Source organism: Sus scrofa, chromosome X (assembly GCF_000003025.6).
Source record: "Sus scrofa isolate TJ Tabasco breed Duroc chromosome X, Sscrofa11.1, whole genome shotgun sequence".
In the NCBI taxonomy this organism is placed as follows: Eukaryota; Metazoa; Chordata; class Mammalia; order Artiodactyla; family Suidae; genus Sus; species Sus scrofa.
The window spans coordinates 7,974,953-7,993,894 of record NC_010461.5 but is presented as its reverse complement, the minus strand read 5'-3'; the positions used below and the strand labels follow the sequence as shown (position 1 = coordinate 7,993,894).

At 41.8% G+C, this 18,942-nt stretch overlaps 1 protein-coding gene across 5 annotated transcripts in view; it reads left to right on the top strand.

Moving 5' to 3' along the window:
* Nucleotides 1–18,942, top strand: part of ARHGAP6 (Rho GTPase activating protein 6) — a 530,729-nt gene that overhangs the window by 447,685 nt on the left and 64,102 nt on the right. For all 5 annotated transcript variants that reach the window (XM_021080043.1, XM_021080046.1, XM_021080047.1 and 2 more), the window contains exon 3: nt 17,490–17,561. In XM_021080043.1, the coding sequence (XP_020935702.1) occupies nt 17,490–17,561 (72 nt within the window). The remainder of the gene's footprint in view (nt 1–17,489; nt 17,562–18,942) is intronic.

Genomic DNA, 18,942 nt, shown 5'->3' with positions numbered 1-18,942 from the left:
AAATGAAAGAAAATGACTGATTTATGCCCAATCTGTAAAGCAGGTTAGTGTAGGCTTTACATCACTCTAATGGAAATTAAGTATTTAAAGCCGAATGGTTAAACAAGAGAGAAATGCACATTCGAGTTTTCTTTAGTGCTCTTTTGATTTCTTCACTCAATTTCTGATATCACAATTGAGAAAGGCTTTATGTATTTTGAAACAGAATCATGGAATGAGGACTAGCTGATGGTTTAAGAAAATGCGAACAATAGTCTAACAAAAAAGTACCCTGCTGCCTCACAATTGCTCAATTACATGGCTTCCTTATAAAGCGGTCCTTTACCATTGTCCCTTAGGCAATGGAAAACCCAAGTAAACAGCTCAATGGAATCAAGAAAACGATATTCTTGGTTGGCTCACACTGCAGCTATCTTTGGTTTGTGAATTAACTGTGGATTTAACAAGTAAGGGCCACCTGGTGGGCAAGGCAATCGAGCTTGGGTGTTTTTGTGACAATGCTCAACAGAAACTGTCACTGTCCAATGTCTATTTTATCCCTGCTGGCATTGTTCGGGTAAAGAGGCGAAGTGCTAGAACTGTTTATCAAAGCTTTTTGTGTAAGTGAAAATGACGTTGAAAGCGGGGGTAAAATCCACAAACTCCAGTGTCAGTAGAAATAGGCATCGGAAGCAAATATCACCAAACGGGGTGATCAAAGAAGAGTGTTAGACCACGGTGTCCACGGGCACCATTTCTGTGGTCTCCCCAGTGTCGCCAGACATGTTTCTACAATATTTTCTGAGCCTCTTTGCTGAAAACTCCATCTTGTCCTTCTTTACTTTGTCCCATCTTCCTGCTTGAAAAACAGTCACGTGCTGGTGAATGCTTAAGAACAAAGACCTAAAGGCATAAAGGATTTCAGCTTAAGAACAAAGACCTAAAGGCATAAGCTAGTTTGTGCCTAAAGATCAGAGTAAAAGCTGAACCTTTTACCAGCTACGTGGCTTTTAAAACAGTAAAAGAACTTATAAAATAGGAGACAAACCCTATATCCTCCACCCATGGCCCCTCCTCACTTGATCTCATCTAAAGAGCACAGTCAAAGCGGTGTGGTTCCTTGAGGCAGGGCTCTTGGTCCCTGAGACCCTGAGTGCTCCCGGTTCCCACCTTTACTGTCTCTGTGTCTTGTTTTATGTTAACTTTTCTCCTTAAGTTCCACAGCACCCGTTCTTCAGCCCCATCCTGCTGAGCTGGTCTCGGCTCCCCAGAGGATGGTGATATTCATGGCTATTTCTTATTTGTCTTTGAATCTGGAACACCGAGTCCACTGCCCCGCACTCCACGGACCCTCCGCAAAATCTTTGAGACACGAGTGAATGCAGGTACGCATACCTGCTTATTCACCTTTGGAATTGTTAGGTTTGCTTAGGGAGGAACGGAACGTGTAAGGCCAAGTTGGAAAACCAAGAGAGATTTATTAAGACATCCAAACCGGATGGACGGAGCTCAAGATGGCGCCAGCACTGACTGTGAGAAGATTCTAGGCTTATAAAAGATCTGTGGCCGGAACAGTGGAAAAGGAGGAGGGGAAAGTCAGGGGGCGAGTCCCATGACAGAGGGCAGTTAATCTTTGCAGGTGGTTAATCTATGCAGGTCGTTGTTTTCTGCAGGCCATTGTTTCTTGCTGCCCAGCTTGAGCATCCACATTCCAGGAGAGGATGTCAATCTCGTGTACCCGTGTTGGCAGCAGATCTTCAACGGCCACACTGGGGGCAGGGGCGGGGGTGGGGAGGCTCTATCACCATCCTCCTGGGAACCTATCAGGAATCAAGCTCCTTCCTTCACTCTTCCCTGTCTCTCTAAAGACCATCAATCTCTTCTTTTCCCCAGTTTCCTCAGTAATGATTTTGAAACACCAATGCTTCCCTACTGCTTCACCACATGCCCAGTTTCCAACGTTGACTGATGATCTCATTGGGTTGGTATGATGTGTAAAAAGAGTAATAGCCATGATGAGCGTCAACCATCTCCTGACATTTTATATTCTCAGTAAAAGTTACCCATCACCACCACCATCATCATCATCATCATTGCCGCATCACTTTGTCTTGTATCTGCCCTCAACCCTAGGTCACGCCATCATTAGTCTCCATTTCATTATAGCCATAGATTGCCCCCCACCATCTGCTTTCTTCAATTCAAGGTTTCGCCTCTGTTCTGCCCACTATACCTAAAAACATCAGAGTGATCTTCAGCCACAGAATCTACTCCTTTGTTGGGAAAAAAAATTCCCGAAGTCCCTGTTGCCTACTGGTGTCACTATCAAAGCCATTTATCTAAAGCCCTACAGTGGAGTGCCACCCAGAGACTTACCACGCTGCTTCCCTGCCCTCTCTCTCTTAATCCCAAACTGGGCATTTGGCCTAGGGGAGGTAACTATGCGGAGCTTTAGGTTCTAAAGAGGCAGAAACCTCTGATGGAAGTTAGGCTGTCCTGTCCAAAGTCCTCCACACCTGCAAGGAGCTCTTAGCAGACAGGGAAAGCACAGATACATCATTGTATTCAAACATGGAGCAGCGGATCTCATCCTATCCAGGTGACCTTTGGTGACCTTTACAGATAGATGCTGCCTCATCTCCCTATTCCAGGAAAACCCAGAAATGACAGAGAGGTCTCCCTGCAAGTTCTTTTGAAGTTTTCTTCTTGGATTCTCTGCTCTGTACCCCAGGACTTTTGCCATGTCAAGTTCGAAAGTATACTGCTGTGTGAGTCTTTTCTGGTGCCAAGCAGGCAAGCCAGTGCAATAGTATATGTTTATTTAAGCCATGTGTTCCGTGCCTTCATATTCAAGAATGGCTTCCTTATGGTTCTAAGACGATATAGTTTTCTATCTGAGGTCTTGTCCCTCCTGGTCACATTTACATATATTTCTATTTCTTTGTTGGAGTGGCAGCTATTGTTGCACAAGTTTTTGGCATCTTGAACAAAACTTTTGTCACTGTTGTTTCTGAAATATTCTGGCACCTTTCAAAGATTTCAAGACTACACTATTCTCTCTGTTGGGAGCATGGCCCAGAGGTAAACTTGATGGTTATAAAGAATGTCCCATCCTTGAAATATGAATAAGAGCTTCCATTCTTGCTTCTTCCTTTGTTTCCCCATGGGCAAAACAAAGGCAAATGTATATTAATTGAAATTAAATACCAAGTTTTTTTAAACAATCAAGCTTTCTAGATAATTTTAAATTGAGCCCTCAAGATTACTTAAAAAGTTAATTAGTGTGTGTTTATAAAATTTTTATGGGTGGAAAGCTCTGGAAAAATAGTTTATTGGGGGGGGGGAGGAGTCCTCACTTAAAGTAGGAAAGGGCGAACTATAGCCGGAAGGCCAAATCCAGCGCATTGCCTGTTTTTGTAAATAAAGTTTTATTAAAACACAGTCATACTCATTTGTCTTTGTATTGTTGAAGTCTGCTTTAGTGCTACAACAGCAGGATGGAGTAGTTTTAACAGAGACCATATGGCCCCCAATGCCAAAACTCTTTGCTATCTGGAACTTTACAGAAAAAAGCTTGCTGACCTCTGATTTAAGAGATTAAGATTAATTTAATATAGTAATTTATAGTTATTATCCATGCAGTTGATCAAGTATACCATCCTATTCATTTCAATTTCTTCAGTATCTTAGTTTCATTTCTTAATAATTGACCTTCATAACTCTCAGATATTTTAGTGTTTGTATTATCTGTGATCAGATTTTTTTCAAAGTGAGTAATAAATTGCCTTGGTGGCACTAAACAAGAAAGAAATGTCAATATTGCAGTGAGTTGCTTTAATGATTGATGTCCTCACGCAAGTTATAGAAATGTAACTTATGCACCAGCTGGGTGATTTTAATAATAAGTCAGTCTCCAGTATGGGTGGATTACTGGCTTTATTATTACTATCTGGTTTGATAACTGAGAATTTAGCTATCTTTATTTTTAAGGACTTTACTTGTTTACAAATGTATAGCTCTTTGTAATCTGATCTTCCTTTTACCCTTCTTGCTTATATCTTAGACGCCACCCAAAGCACACAAATGCAAATCTTCTAAGGATGGTTTTCTTCAGGCTACCTAGCATTGCATGACAAGGCTGGTGCAAATGTAGGTAGACAAACAGTTCTGGATTATCCACCACTAAGATGCTTTAGCTGCCAATGATGGAAACCAAACCAAAAGTGACTTACATAACAAAGAAATTGATTGTATTTCTTACCGAGAGGCCCACAGATAGGCTGGTTCCAGGACTCATTAATTCAGTGCACTTCCATCCTTCTTCTCTGCCATAATCATGAGGCACTTTGTTCTTTGGCTGACTGCCCTCATTGTCACAAAATGGCTGCAGCAGCCACCGACATCACTGCTTCTGTGGCAGCATAAAGAGGCAGAGAAGAGCAGTGACTCTTCAGCAAGTATCTTGTTAATAACAGAGAAGGATTGTCACTGCTGCCTCCTAGCATGCGTCCCTCCTTTCTTTAAGCCCTAGAATTACACCATCTGCCAGGGCCGAAATCAATACTGGCAAGATTCCTTTCCTGCGCCCGGAGTGAGGACTCTTCCCAGGGTACATGACCCCAGGGAGGGTGAGCACCTAACAAAATAGGGAAAGAAAAAATTGGATGGAGGGTATAGTAGGAGAAAGATGAATTTAGATTAGAAACTATTGGTGTACATTATAGCAATGTCATCTTCTTCCACTGCAAACACGCAATCGGGAGGAAACTATTCTTGCATTTAAAAAATGTTTTTATTAGTGTGTTCTGTCAATTTCTGCTGTACAGCAAAGTGACCCAATTATACACACACACACACACACACACACACACACACACACACACATATACATTCTTTTTTCGTAACATTTTCCATCACAAGTGACTGGATACAGTTCCCTGTGTTCTACAGCAGGACCTTATTGCTTATCCATTCTAAATGCAATAGTTTGTGTCTCCTAAACCCAAACTCCATTGATTTGCACTAGTGTCTAACAGAGTGCTTTGCTTTTGCTGCTCAGGAAATATTTAAGGAATTGAATGGAAAGGATTAAAATTCAGTAATAGCCCATTTATTTATATGGTATTTCTCTATCATAAAAAATTGTTTCAAATGGCTCAGGGAAGAAGAAGAAGGAAAAGAATGAGAGTTCCCTTGTGGCACAGCTGGTTAAGTCTCTGGTGTTGTCATTGCAGCAGCTCAGGTTGCTGCTATAGCATGGGTTTGATCCCCAGCCTGGGACCTTTCACATGCCCTGGGCATGGCCCAAAACCAAAAAATAAACAAGAATGAGAAAGGAAAGGACGAGGAGCCTAATAGTTTTCATCTAATTGCATCCGTCCAACTTACAGAATGTGTGAGAGCTGCTGTTTTTCATGGCAAAAATTTGGAGGAGTTTCCAAGGCTTTAAAGTCTATGACTTAAAGACAATTTGATTCCTTCTTACTTGTTCATTGCAAAACAATGTCTGTCCAAAGAAGGTCGGTGGCATTAGCCCCTTGCACAGGTCAGAAATCACACCATGTTTAGACACCTTTGTCTGACTTGACCTTCTCAACTTGAACTGCAAGCTTTGGCTTTGAAACGAGTAATGAGTTTCATTTCCTTGAATTAACAATCCAGGGTATTTCTTGGGATCTTGGGATGAGGGCCTTCTGTCTTTTTGTCCTCCTACCTGCTTTCTTTTCTTCACGCTCCAGGAAACAAATATAGCTTAAGGAAATGATTCGCCAAGGGTCATTTTTCTTGCTCTGATATTTGGAAACTTCCGTCTCTGCAAATATAATAGCTACATAGACGAAGTTAAAAATACAGTTTTCACCTTAAGGAATGTGCAATAAGAGATGCAAATTCAAGAGCCTGGAAGGACAAGCTAGCTCCTAGTTTAGGAAAAGGTAACAGCAGGGCTGCTCCTTTGGAACACAAGCTTGTAGCCTTTTTTTTTTTTTTTTTTAGCTCCTAGCACTTGAAAGTGGAAAAAATGACAGCAAGGAAAAGATCCTTCTAGGGCATAATTTGTTCGCCACCCGTTATTACAGTAAGCAGTGATTACGAAGAACGCCTGGTTAAGGAGAAACCATAGCTGAGCTCTTAAACCCATGGCATCCAAGCCATGCAGACAGCTTCCCTACCTCACATTTTGGTAGAATAACAAGCCATGCTCCACAAATCAGATCTCTCAATGATTTTTGTGTAATAGAAAAACACTTGCTCTGTGGGTCCAGAGTCTACAAGGCCTTCTTTTTCCCTTTTGAGAAAAATTTCAGAACTAATTACCTAGCCAAATAAAGTGTACAAAATGGAAAAGGTTTCTTCGTGTTTAATTGAGCTAGAAGCATGGTGACCTCCAAGAGCCGACTCGCTTTACAACCGTGAGAGACTCACAGAATGTTCTTATTTTCTGACCACAGCCTTGATACTTTCACCACCACTTCAACGTGTAAACTGTGGGGATTAGTGCATTTCTCAAGTACTTTGGGGAGCCTGGGCTTTAAAGAGAGGCATCTGCATTGCTTAGGAATACCATAAATATTTCCTTCCCCAAGAAACATAGAAACTTGGGAAACAGATTTTGAAAACTCTAATCCACAAGGTGCTAGCAGGATGAAGAAACAGTGTTTAATTCATTGGGATTTAAACCAAAAAGGACTCAATCATCCTGTTTCTACCTGCTTTCTCCTTCAATCAAGGGTAATGGAAGAATGGCTAAGGATGAAGGGATACGTAAATGGAAACTTTGACCTTAGATTTGATTCAATAACCAACAGTCTATAGCATGCAAGATTTCTTGAAAATTACATGAATATCTACATCTATAGTGAGAGTCAATGTTGACTGAATGATCGAACCAGTTTGGGCTTGAATGCAGGGTTTTCCACTTTTCCCGGGTGGATTGTTTTCTTCCGGAATTCTTATTTGTCACTCTCTTGAGCCCTAGTTCCCACTAAAGAAGCTATCCACCCACCCCTGAATGTGTGACTTTCTCATCTTTTTTTCACCAGTAGAATGCTTGCTTGATAAACGTTTGGATTACTAGGAATAAAACATTAAGAGGCTTAGGATAAGAAAGGATTTCCTAGACTAAGCAGTGCCATGTGATTTATTAAGAGAACCCCCCACCCAAATTCAAAGGCCCCTGAGAAGGGTAACGTCATCCTTTAGGACTGAACTTGAACGTGAGCCTATCCACGCAGAGCTGAGGACAACCACCTTCCTGCTTTTGATCTCCCGCCTAGTAGCCCTCTCCCCTGAAGCACTGCTTCATTTTGCTATAATGAGGTTTCCATGTTTCGATTTTTGGCGCTCAACTCTGAGTTTCTCCAAAGCAGAGATAGTGCGTATTCCTCTGCGTTCATAACACCTAGCTCAGCCTCACCTACAACACGTCCTTTGTCAATGGTGGATGGAGGCAGAGGGGAGGCAGTGGATGGATCCACGTATGGGGATGATGAAGCTGCTTTCTAGGGGGAGGATGCCTTTAAATGCATAACTATTATAGTTACAAATAATATGCCCCAAACAAGGAATTCATCATGTTCATTGGCAAACACCCCTTAACAGAGATTACTTGTTATTAACGGAGAGAAACCTGCCTTGGCTCCTGTCCTAAATCTCTGAGGTTAATCCCAGTTCAGCTCTTAGGATAGAGTATTGCACTGGTCTCTTTGGTTCCCATGTGTGGGGATTGTTTCCACATTTCCTGCCAGGAAACAGAGGTGGCCACTTTCCTGGTAACTACTACTCCTTCCCGTCAGGGCTGTTCTCCCTTCTGTCTTTGAGGATGCACCTTGAATATGGAGCAGGCAACTCAGAGTAGCAGGGGCAATTTTGAATTCATTCCACTGAGCATGGGTATGGCAGTAACTGACTCCAGTGTCCAGCCCGACTTCTCCTGGGATATGAACTTTTTTTTTTTTGGCCGCACCCATGGCATGTGTAAGTTCCCGGGTCAGAGATTGAACTCACCCCACAGCAGTGACCGTGAGCCACAGAAATGAAAATGCTAGGTCCTTAACCCACTGGGCCACCAGGGAACTCCCTCCTGAGGTATGATCTTGACCGGGGGTTTGGTTGCCCAGATCTCATCAATCCCTATCTCTTTTCCAATAGTGATTTATTTGGCTACATTAACTTGCATTGATGATATTAGTTATTAGAAAACACAGGAAATAGAGTATGGGTCCATGAATGGCCCTCCAGCGCCAGGGGCCATTAATAATATTATTACTTCATTGATAAATCTGCTCCAAACTAGAAATAAAATATCTGGTTTAGTCTTTTTCTTGCCTTATTTTTGGGAGCTCTGTGTCTTGAAAGCCATCAAAAGGGCATATAGATGGGACTAAAGGATGAATTTTAGTTTTAGTAAAGGATTAAATATAATTTTAATAAACCCTTAATAAAACATCCAGAGATTATATAACTCACCTAATGAGGAGTTCCCATCATGGCTCATTGGAAACGAATCTGACTAGCATCCATGAGGACCGCAGGTTCAATCCCTGGCCCCGCTCAGTGGGCTAAGGATCCAGCATTGCCCTGAGCTGTGGTGTAGGTCTCAGACGCGGCTCGGATCTGGTGTTGCTGTGGCTGTGGCGTAGGCCAGCGGCTATAGCTCTGATTCAACCCCTAGCCTGGGAACCTCCATATGCTGTGGGTGCAGCCCTAAAAAGACAACAACAACAAAAAAAACCTCACCTAATGTACTTTCATAGATGTAATTTCAAAGCTATATTTTGATTTATCAGAATAGCCATGGGAACATGAAAAATAAATAAATGTCTGTACTCATCAGTGTTCTCAGAGACAAATGACAAGTACCAAGTCTGGATAACTTAAGCAGAAAAGGGATTTAGAGAACCTAAGACATAGGCGGTATCCTAAGATAATCTAATCAGCCACATATGAAAACATCACCAGAGCCATGAAAACAAATCCAGTCAAGCTTCTCAACTGTCCACTCCCTTTCCAGAAAACATGCTATACAGAATGGCAGATATAATGGATGCTTTCTATTGGCCTAGACACGTGTTTTCTTTCAGGTCAGGGAGATGAGAACAGGAAGATTATTTCAATAGCTTCAACCAGGTCAGAAAATCTGGCTTGTGAGTCACCTTCTTGCCAGAAAGTTCAGCCTCCACTTTCTCACATGCTTGACAAATGAGTCTTCAGCCTTTACTTGAATACATCCGGTGCCTGGGTAGAAAAAAGAAATAATGTATTGGGGAAATAAAAAGGAAATTTTAGTAAATAAAAATATATCCATGGGAAAAAATTTTAAAAAGAACCTCTGTAAAAAAAAATAAGATTTTCATTTTGGAATAATTTTAGATTTACAGAAAAGTTATAAAGATAATACAGAGTTCTCTGCTGCCCCTCACCCAGTTTCCCCTAATGATAACATCTTTTGTAACCTTGGTACACTTAACACTCCTAAGAAACCAACATTGGTGCATTAGTGTCAACCAGACGTCAGGCTTTGTTCATATTTTACCAGTTTCCCCACTCATATCCTTTATCTGTTCCAGGATCCCATCCAGGATACCACATGCGCTTAGCTGAGCATCTTTTTTTTTTCTTTTCTTTAAAAAAATAACAAAACACTCCTTTTTTTAAGAAAAAAAAATATATAGTTGGAGTTCCCACTGTGGCACAGCAGGTAAAGATCCGGTGTAGTCTCTGCAGTGGTACAATTTGATCTCTGGTCCAACGCAGTGGGTTAAGGATCCGGTGTTACCACAGCTGTGGCATAGGTTGCAGCTGCGGCTCAGATTCAATCCCTGGCCCAGGAACGTCCGTATGCCGCAGGTGCAGCCTATAATATAGATAGATAGATAGATATAGATAAAGTATAGTTGACTTATGATGTTGTGCTAATTTCTGCTGTACAGAAATACATTCTTTTTTCAGATCGTCCCCCATCATCGTCTATCCCAGGAGATTGGATAGAGTTCCCTGTGCTGTACAGTGGGACTTCCTTGCTTATCCATTCTCAGTATCATAGTTTGCACCTACTACCCCAAACTTCCCATCCATCTCGCTCCCTCCCTGCTCCGCCTTGACAACCACATTTCTTATCTCACACAGTTTCTGGGGCTATCTTAGCCTGGTGGTTCTGGTTCGGATTCTGAATCATGAGGTTGCTGTTAAGCTGAGCCTGGGCTGCAGGCATCTGAAGGCTTGACTGGGCTGGAGGATCAGTGTCCAGCTCCCGACATGGCTGCTGGCTGGAGACTCCAGTTCCTCGGTACATGGCCCTTTGCAAAGAGTTTCTCCCGACGTGGCTTCCCCCAGAGTGAAGCAGAGGGCAAGCCCAAGAGCAGCCAAGATAGAAGCCACAACAAACGATGCTTTTTTGTGAAGCCGTCCATTCCCTTGCTGAACAGTTCCAGTTGCTGACAAAATTATCTTCCTCCAATTTCCTCCTGAATCCTTGTTGTGGCCAATGGAGGGCTGGCCAGTAAGTCTCTGCATCTGCTGTGTTTGGTTTTCTTTAAAAAAAAAAAAAAGTGGAAGAAATGATGGCCTCTGTGTCTTCCCTGAATGCTGAAGACACTCCATTCACAATCCATATTCATAAAACTCTTCACCCTACTCAAGACTCTCATACTGAGTGACTTGAGTCAGAAAGAGAAAGACAGCTACCATATATCACTTATATCCGGAATCGAATATATGGCATAAATGGACCTTTCTACAGAAAAGAAAACCATGGATTTGGAGAACAGACTTGTGGTTGCCAAGGTGGAGGGGGAGGGAGTGCGATGGACTGGGAGTTTGGGGTTAGTAGATGCAAACTATTGCATTTGGAGTGGATCAGCAATGAGATCCTGCTGTAGAGCACAGGGAACTGTATCTAGTCACGTGTGATGGAACATGATGGAGGGTCATGTGAGAAAAAGAATATATATATGTGTGACTGGGTCACTATGCTGTATAGTAGAAATTGACAGAACACTGTAAACTAACTATGATGGCAAAAATAAAAAACATCAAAAAAAAATGTTCACCTTGACTCACTCTGGCGCCCCACACCTAAAAGAGAAAAAAACATTTCCAATAAAGAAATAGAAGGCTCCAAGTTCTCCTGTGGCACAGTGGGTTAAGGATCTGGCATTGCCGCTGCTGTGGCACAGGTTCAGTCTCTGGCTCAGGAACTTCATATGCTATGGGTGTGGCCGAAAAAAAAGAAAGAAAGAAAGAAAGGAAAGGAAAGGAAAGGAAAGGAAGAAAGGAGTTCCCGTTGTGATGCAGCGGAAACGAATTCGACTAGGAACCATGAGTTGGTTGCAGGTTCGATCCCTGGCCTCACTCAGTGGGTTAAGGATCCGTCGTTGTTGTGAGCAGTGGTGTAGGCCGGCAGCTGTAGTTCTGGTTAGACCCCTAGCCTGGGAACCTCCATGTGCCACGGGTGCAGCCCTAAAAAGACAAAAGACAAAAAATTTTTTAAATTAAAAAAGAAAGAAATAGAAGTCTGTTTACTCAAGGAATATTCCCCTACCTGCAATTAGGCATTTGGCAAAAAGATACGTATAGGCAGACTCACAATTCTTAATAAATTGAAAGAAATTGTTGCTGTGCACACAATTCAATGTAATATATAAAGCCTCAGCAATTGAGAAACATTTTTAGATTGTTCTGTTTATAGCAGAAACTGAGGTTGGGTACAAACTGAGCATTGTGACAAGTGGGAAAATGTGAATGTTTTATAGTTTGGGTTTCACATGGTTTGAGCCCATAGCTGTTCTCTAGGTAGAGTTATGCATAAACCAGTGGTTCTTAACCAGAGTGATTTTGTCCCTGCGGGATATTTGGTAATGTCCAGAGGCATTATTGGTTGTCATACCAGAGAATGGGTGGGTGCTCTGGCATCTATTAAATTGAGGCCAGAGATGCTGCTAAATAGCCCACCATGCACAGGACGGCCCCTCACCACAAACAGCCATCCAGCCCCACGTGGCACTAGTGCCACGGCTGAGAAACTGTGGCATAAATTGTATGTAGTTTCTAAAGGGCCACTTCCCATTTTGCCACACAAGTGTCTCTTTTATATCATTTTTTCCTCGCTTTGTAACGGAGCTTCCCTCACTGCCTGTGAATTCCTTTGGTTTGAGTTCCCTGAGCGTCTGTTTTTCTGCTCCAAGTCAATAGCAAGGCAGCTGTGGTTGGGAAAAGTGGGAGAGGTGGTGCCAAAAAGCATTCCTTCAAACTTCTCTCAGCAGGGATTTTTTGAAGGTTCGAAACAAGCTAGACCCTTCTTTGGAGGCTAGGATGGAGTTGCAGACTCCAAGGCTGGCCAGGTGTGCCATGGCCCAGGGTTATAGGTGTCTAGGCTTGGAATGAGTGAGAGCAGTGTGGGACCCAGTGCTGTCAGCTCTCCTGCACTTCTCAAGAGGGTAGAAATCCTGATATGTATGTGAACTTACCAAGATTGAGCATTAGAGCTCGAGTTTTTATAAATCACCAGCCGGGCCAAACACCACCTGAAAAGCAGGTGACTGAATATGGTCATTTTGCACCCACTGGGCTACTGCTGTAGAAACATCAAAACCAAGCGTAACTCTGGCTTTGTCCCCAGAGTTACACTTGGTAACTTCTATTTGAGTTCCTTTCATATCTCAGTGCAGGAGATCTCTTCTTTCCAGTGATGTAATCTTTACGGAGCTCTGCAAGTGAGGGAGGTAAATGCTGATGTCCCATATCCAGGTGTGCCTGTGAATTTCGCCTGTCTACACCCATTCTCTGCAGCTGCCTCGTGAAGAAAGGAGCCTTAGCCATCTTCTTGTCCATCCCTCAGGCTTCAGGGGGTCGGGGTGGGGTATAAAAGACCCTCACAAGTGAGCATCCATTGTTTTCCAAACACCTCTAGCACCATCTCTCATGATGCAGAGGCAAAGTGACCTTAAACAAAGGATTTTCAGCTTCTCATCACAAGTATCTGGATTCTCCTTTTAGCCACCCCTCTCAAGACAGAGCCAGGCTCCTTGAAAAGAGCTGGAATTTGGGGGTTAATTCCAGCTCTACCACATACCAGTACTGTGATTTTTAGACAGTTTGCTTAGTCCTCTGATTTTAATTTCCTCCACTGTAAAATGAGTCAATCAGACAGCTACCTCAGCGGATTGTGTGTCGATGTGTGTTAGATAATATCATACATGAAAAAATGACTCATGCCAAGCCTGGTCAGTGTTTAGAGTTAAAGATTGTGCATTTCTCTTACCTCTCTAATTCTATATTACCTTGGACATGTTGGTCCCTCTGTCTGGCCTTAAATGTCACTTCTGTCAAGTAGGCACCACATTTTCCTCATTACAGCACAGGTAGAGGTTAAGAGCACCACTTAGTAAGCAGTTGCTCATCACCATTTGCCCTGTAAAAATATCACTGTGCAGTATGGATAGTTAGCAATCTTGAATTTCTTTTAAAGGTGGAATGGCCCTTATCACACTTATTGACATCTGATGAATTGGTTGAGCACAAACTATTCTGTATGGTTGCAGGCCCATAATACGGCGGTCTCCTGGGAAGATTTTCTATGCCTTATGGGAAGAAAAGGCGCTCTTCAAAAACTGGAGACTGAGTTCCCCTTGTGGCTCAGCGGGTTATGAATGCGACTAGTTATCCATGAAGATCAGGGTTTGATCCCTGGCCTCACTCAGTGGGTTAAGGATCCAGTGTTGCTGTGAGCAGTGGCTCACAAAAAAAGAAAAACAAAAAAAGAAAAAAAAAAAGCTGGAGACTCAATCAGCAAACCATTGGGAAAAGAGAAGGCATGAGCAGTTTTATTGCACAGCTCTAGATTTTTTTTTCTTTTTAATGGCTAAACCTGTGGCATAGGGAAGTTCCCAGGCTAGGGGTTAAATCAGAGCTGCAGCTGCAGCCCACAACCACAGACACGCCGGATCTGAGCCTTGTCTGTGACCTACATGGCAGCTGTGGCAACACCACATCCTTTACCCACTGAGCAAGGCCAGGGATCAAACCCATATCCTCATGGACACAAGTTGGATTCTTAACCCACTGAGCCACAGTGGGAACTCCCCATTTTCCTGAGGATGTTAAATGAGAAAATGGCATCCTAAAGCGGTGCCTTCTTACACATTATTGCACATGACCCATCACTTCATCTAGTTGCCTATTAGTAACATTCCCCTTTGTTTAATTAAGTAAAAAGTATAATATTTGTTGTAAATAGCTTAAGTATTTTTTATGCTAGGTCAACCTTCACAAAGAGCACATTTTTCCTATAAGGAGGCTTCAAGATATGGTTTGGAGTTTGGGAGCTTGAAATACACATTATCCTCACGGCACTACGTAAACTCTCATACTGGTGGGACTATAAGTTAGCAAAACTACTTGGAAAAGAGTTCAATGTTACCTGCTAAAGCCTAAGATTGCATACACCCTGGCCTGGATATGCAGCTTCTCCATATATACCCTAGAACCTTGGTTCTCAGACTTTAGTGTGAACCAGAATCCCCTGGATGGCTTGCTGGCCCACCCCAGAGTTCCTGATTCAGTAGGTCTGGGGTGAGACCATAGGATCTGTGACTCTAACAATGTCCCAGGCAATACTGATGCTACTGGTCCTAGAAGCACACTTTAAGAACCAGTCTTAGATTTTTGTACACTTACATAGGAAGACGTGAACAAAAGTTTTCTTCTTTTCATTAGAGTATAGTTGATTTACAATTTTGAGTCAATCTCTACTGTACAGCATGGCGACCCAGTCATACACACACACACACACACACACACACACACACACACGTATATATACACACATAAAATAATATATATATATAATATTATATTATATATAATATATATATATAATATATATATATATATATTCTTTTTCTCATACTATCTTCCATCGTGTTCTACCCCAAGAGATTGGACATAGTTCCCTGTGCTGTACAGCAGGAACCCATTTCTTATCCATTCTAATTATAATAGTGTGCCTCTACCAAACCCAAACTCCCCATCCATCCCATTTAGTCTCTAGCTAGAAACAACGCAAACTTCCGTCAACAATTCAATGGGTAAATGAAGTGTGGTATATTCATTCGGAAGAACACTGTATAGCAATCACCTATAGTTTCCTGCCTCAACAAGATAAATTTCAGAAAGGACTGATGGAGGAAATAAATGAGGCAAGAAAGAATACCTACATTATGATTCCATCTCTATGAACTCAAAACTAGGAAAAACAAAATTATATTCTTTTTATAGTTTTACCACACATAGATGGTAAAACTATATAAAGGAAAGCAGAGAATGGATATTGCAAAAAGTCAGACCAGCGATTACCTGGGGAACGGGAGGTGGGGGGGAGGCGTACAGAGGGCTCCTCAGGTACAGTAGTCTGTGTCTGAATTTGGCTGTAAGTTATGTGAGAGGTGACTTCCTAATTATTACTTAAACTGTATGTTTATATTTATACACATCTCTATATATCATACATCCTCTAATTTAAAAGAAGTTTTACAAAATCAGAGTTCCCTGGTGGCCTAATGGGTTAGGATCCAGTGTTGTTGCTGCTGTGGCTTGGGTCACTGCTATGGTGCAGGTTCAATCCCTGTCCTGAGAAGTTTCACATGCCCCAGGCACAGCCAAAAAAAATTGTTGTATCTTTAAAAAGTGTCCCCTAGCCTATATATATATCCTGGTTCTTCGACAACTTACTTAAAATTTAGTATCTGTCCACTGGTTATGAAAAAATTTCTTAAGCCGTAATATATGGCTTAGTTATTCTTCTGGGTCAACTATTAAAATGAAGAAATGACAGGACTTTTTAGAGAAATATACTCTTGTTACAGTCAAATTTATTTGGTAGTATGAACTAGTGATGAACGCAGTATTACGAAGTGAAAGACCTGCCAGTCCTATTTGGAGAACAGCTTAGAATCTTGTGCAGTTCGTATGTTTATTGTCTATCTGTATGTAATCAGTCACAGCAGGCCCTATAGTGAGATCATCTGTTTTTTTCACTCAATGAATTTTATTACGTTTATAGTTGTAGAGCGATCATCACAAGACATCATCTTTTAGACCCTGAAGTTAGGAACATACACACATGATAAAAGAGACCGATGGCCCTTTGCTGCATCTCAGCTGATTTATATAATCTTCACCTGCACAAGTCTCACGCCTGCAAGAATAAAGACTCTTCTGAACTATTCCCATTTTGTGGGAGGAGAATCATTTTTATAACATTTCTTTGCTTTTTGAAAGGAAGAAGGGAGTGAGTGTGCCTGTTGATTATCTTGTGATGTCCTTTGCCTCCAAAAAGTCAGAGAGGAGGCGTTGGGAACATCTGGCGCCCCATGAGGATGCTAGGAAAGCCCATTTCTGTTTAAGGATGCTTAGTCTGTCTTTTCCTGGTATCAGTCTGGCCTTTAAGTTTTATTGGGCTGAATCTCTTTGCTACACATTTAAGTATTTCTTGGGGAAAACAAACAGCAATTCTTAATCCCCCACTGAAACATGAGTTTTCTTGTGGCATGGGCGGCCTTTCTCCTGTTTGATAGCAGTGTGGATTCCTGATTGGCACCTCCCACACATTAAGTTGACAGCTGCATTATCCCAAAACGCATTCTTGCAGTGATGCCTGCCAATGTTTTATGATGACATCCTAGGAATTCAATTGCAGCTGCCTACTGATATGAGAGGTATCTATATTATTTGGTGAGTTAACCAGTTAAGGACATCTGTTGCAAGTACAAAAATGCTGAAAGGATTACTGCCTTACTTATTCTAGAAAAAAAAATTAGATACAACCCCAATGTTCATTAATGGGGCTTAATTAAATTATGGTATAGCTATACCATGGAATACCATGCAACACCCCAAAAGAAATCAGGTATGGATTTATGGACATATGTCAAGCTCCCCATTAAGCACTTTATATGCATCATTTTATTTAATTCTCACGACTCCACGAAATTCCCTTTTTATAGATGAAGACACTGAGATTTGTCCAAAGTCACATAGTCTGCAAATGAGGCAGCAGTAATTCTATTTGAATTCTTTAGACCTCAAATTCATTTCCTTATCCAGTTACTCTCTACTAGCTCGTGAATATCGAAGCCATATGTGCTGTTGACTGTCTTCTCATGGAGATTTAATTCAAGATGACATTGGTTTGCATAAGCATGGAGATTAGGAAGAGACTCATATAATAGTAAAAGCAAACACATCTAAGTGTCAAAACTAAATGACTTCTGAAGGAGGTAAGCTCCCTGTACTTTCCATGATTGAAACAAAATTTAAGAGCATACACCAAGATTTGCCTTATGTGTACAATCCAAGGCAAGGATTTTCGTGTAGTTTTCAGTCATTACTCTGTTTAAAATGCCAGATTAGGAGTAAAATTAAAAGTCAGGCTTTTGCTCAAACTTGGTTATCAGTAATGTAAAATACACGTATATACTTGTTTTTACAATTTCTCTTTCTTTTACTGTTTACAGATGGACAAAAGAGAAAGAAATCTTTGAGAAAGAAACTGGACTCACTAGGGAAGGAGAAAAACAAAGACAGAGGTAAAGGACAAAATGGACTACAGCCAATGCATCTTCCATGGAACATCATGGTTGAATTTGGTGGGGTTTTTGACTTGCATAGATTTACGTGGTTCAACTCTATAATGGAAACTGGATTTCTATGAGGGAATGTCATTAAAGGCTGTTTTGGTCTACTCTTTTGTGTTTGAGCAGCCCTGTGCTGAAGTGATGAGCTCAACTGGTTTGAGCAAAGTATGACTTCAGCCAACTTTATGGTTCCAATTATGATGCCGGCCAATCAGCAATGCACAAGGAAAACCTGGGTTGAGTGGCCATGGATAGCATCTCTAACAGTAACCAGCTGTCTGGCAACTCCAGATAGTTAGGCAGGGCTAGTTGAATAAGAACGAGTTTGGATTCCCCAGCCATGACTACTGGAAAGAAACAGTCACATCCTCATGGTTCCTGAAGATGGGCCATTCTCAGCATTTTAATATTAGATCACAGCGTGCTTAATTTTTTTTTTTTTTTTTTTTTTTTTTGCCCCATGTGTTTTGAGAACGGTTGACTCTCTTTGTAGTCTCCCCTTTTATGTCTCTTTAGGAAACTGACACATGAACCATTCTTTCAGAGGTATTTGTGGTCATTCTTAACTAAGGTTCTCCGAGCCTGCATAATGGGCACCGGGCCCTGTTAGCTCAGTCCATCTTTTTGGGGCTTGTTTCTCTGGTCCCATGTGAAATGGGTGCCAAATGGTGGGGTCTTATGAACCTGTTTCCATTTTATGTGACAGTGAACGAGTGTTGAAGGAGGAGAGCGCCACATGTTTCACCTTCGAGTTCTTCAACATAATGACTGCATTTCTGCTGGAAAAGTAATGAAAGGCAGTGAAACCGAAGGTAGAAAAATACCTGCATGGTGATAAGCATTAGAAAAGACCGAGGCACACCACAGATCCCAGACTTTACGCGCATTATTCTGAACTGTGCCTCAAGGGTCATGACATGTGGTTCTTGGACCAAAAGGAGATAAAAGAATTCCAAAGACTGGAAAACCAAGGTTTTAGTTCTCTTAGAGCATGATTTCTCAGCCTGGAGACTCCTGATGTTTTAGACTGGATAATTTTTTGTTGTGGGGGTGCCGTGTACATTGTGTGAGGTATTTAATAGCATCCGTGGTGTCTACCTCTCAATGCCAGTAGCACTACCTCCAACCAGAATATCTCCAGACACTTTATTTTTTTATTTATTTATTTTTTTTTTTTTTGGTCTTTTTTTGCCTTTTCTAGGGCCGCCCCCACAGCACATGGAGGTTCCCAGGCAAGGGGTCCAATCAGAGGTGTAGCCACCAGCCTACGCCAGAGCCACAGCAACACGGGATCCGAGCCGCATCTGTGACCTACACCACAGCTCATGGCAAC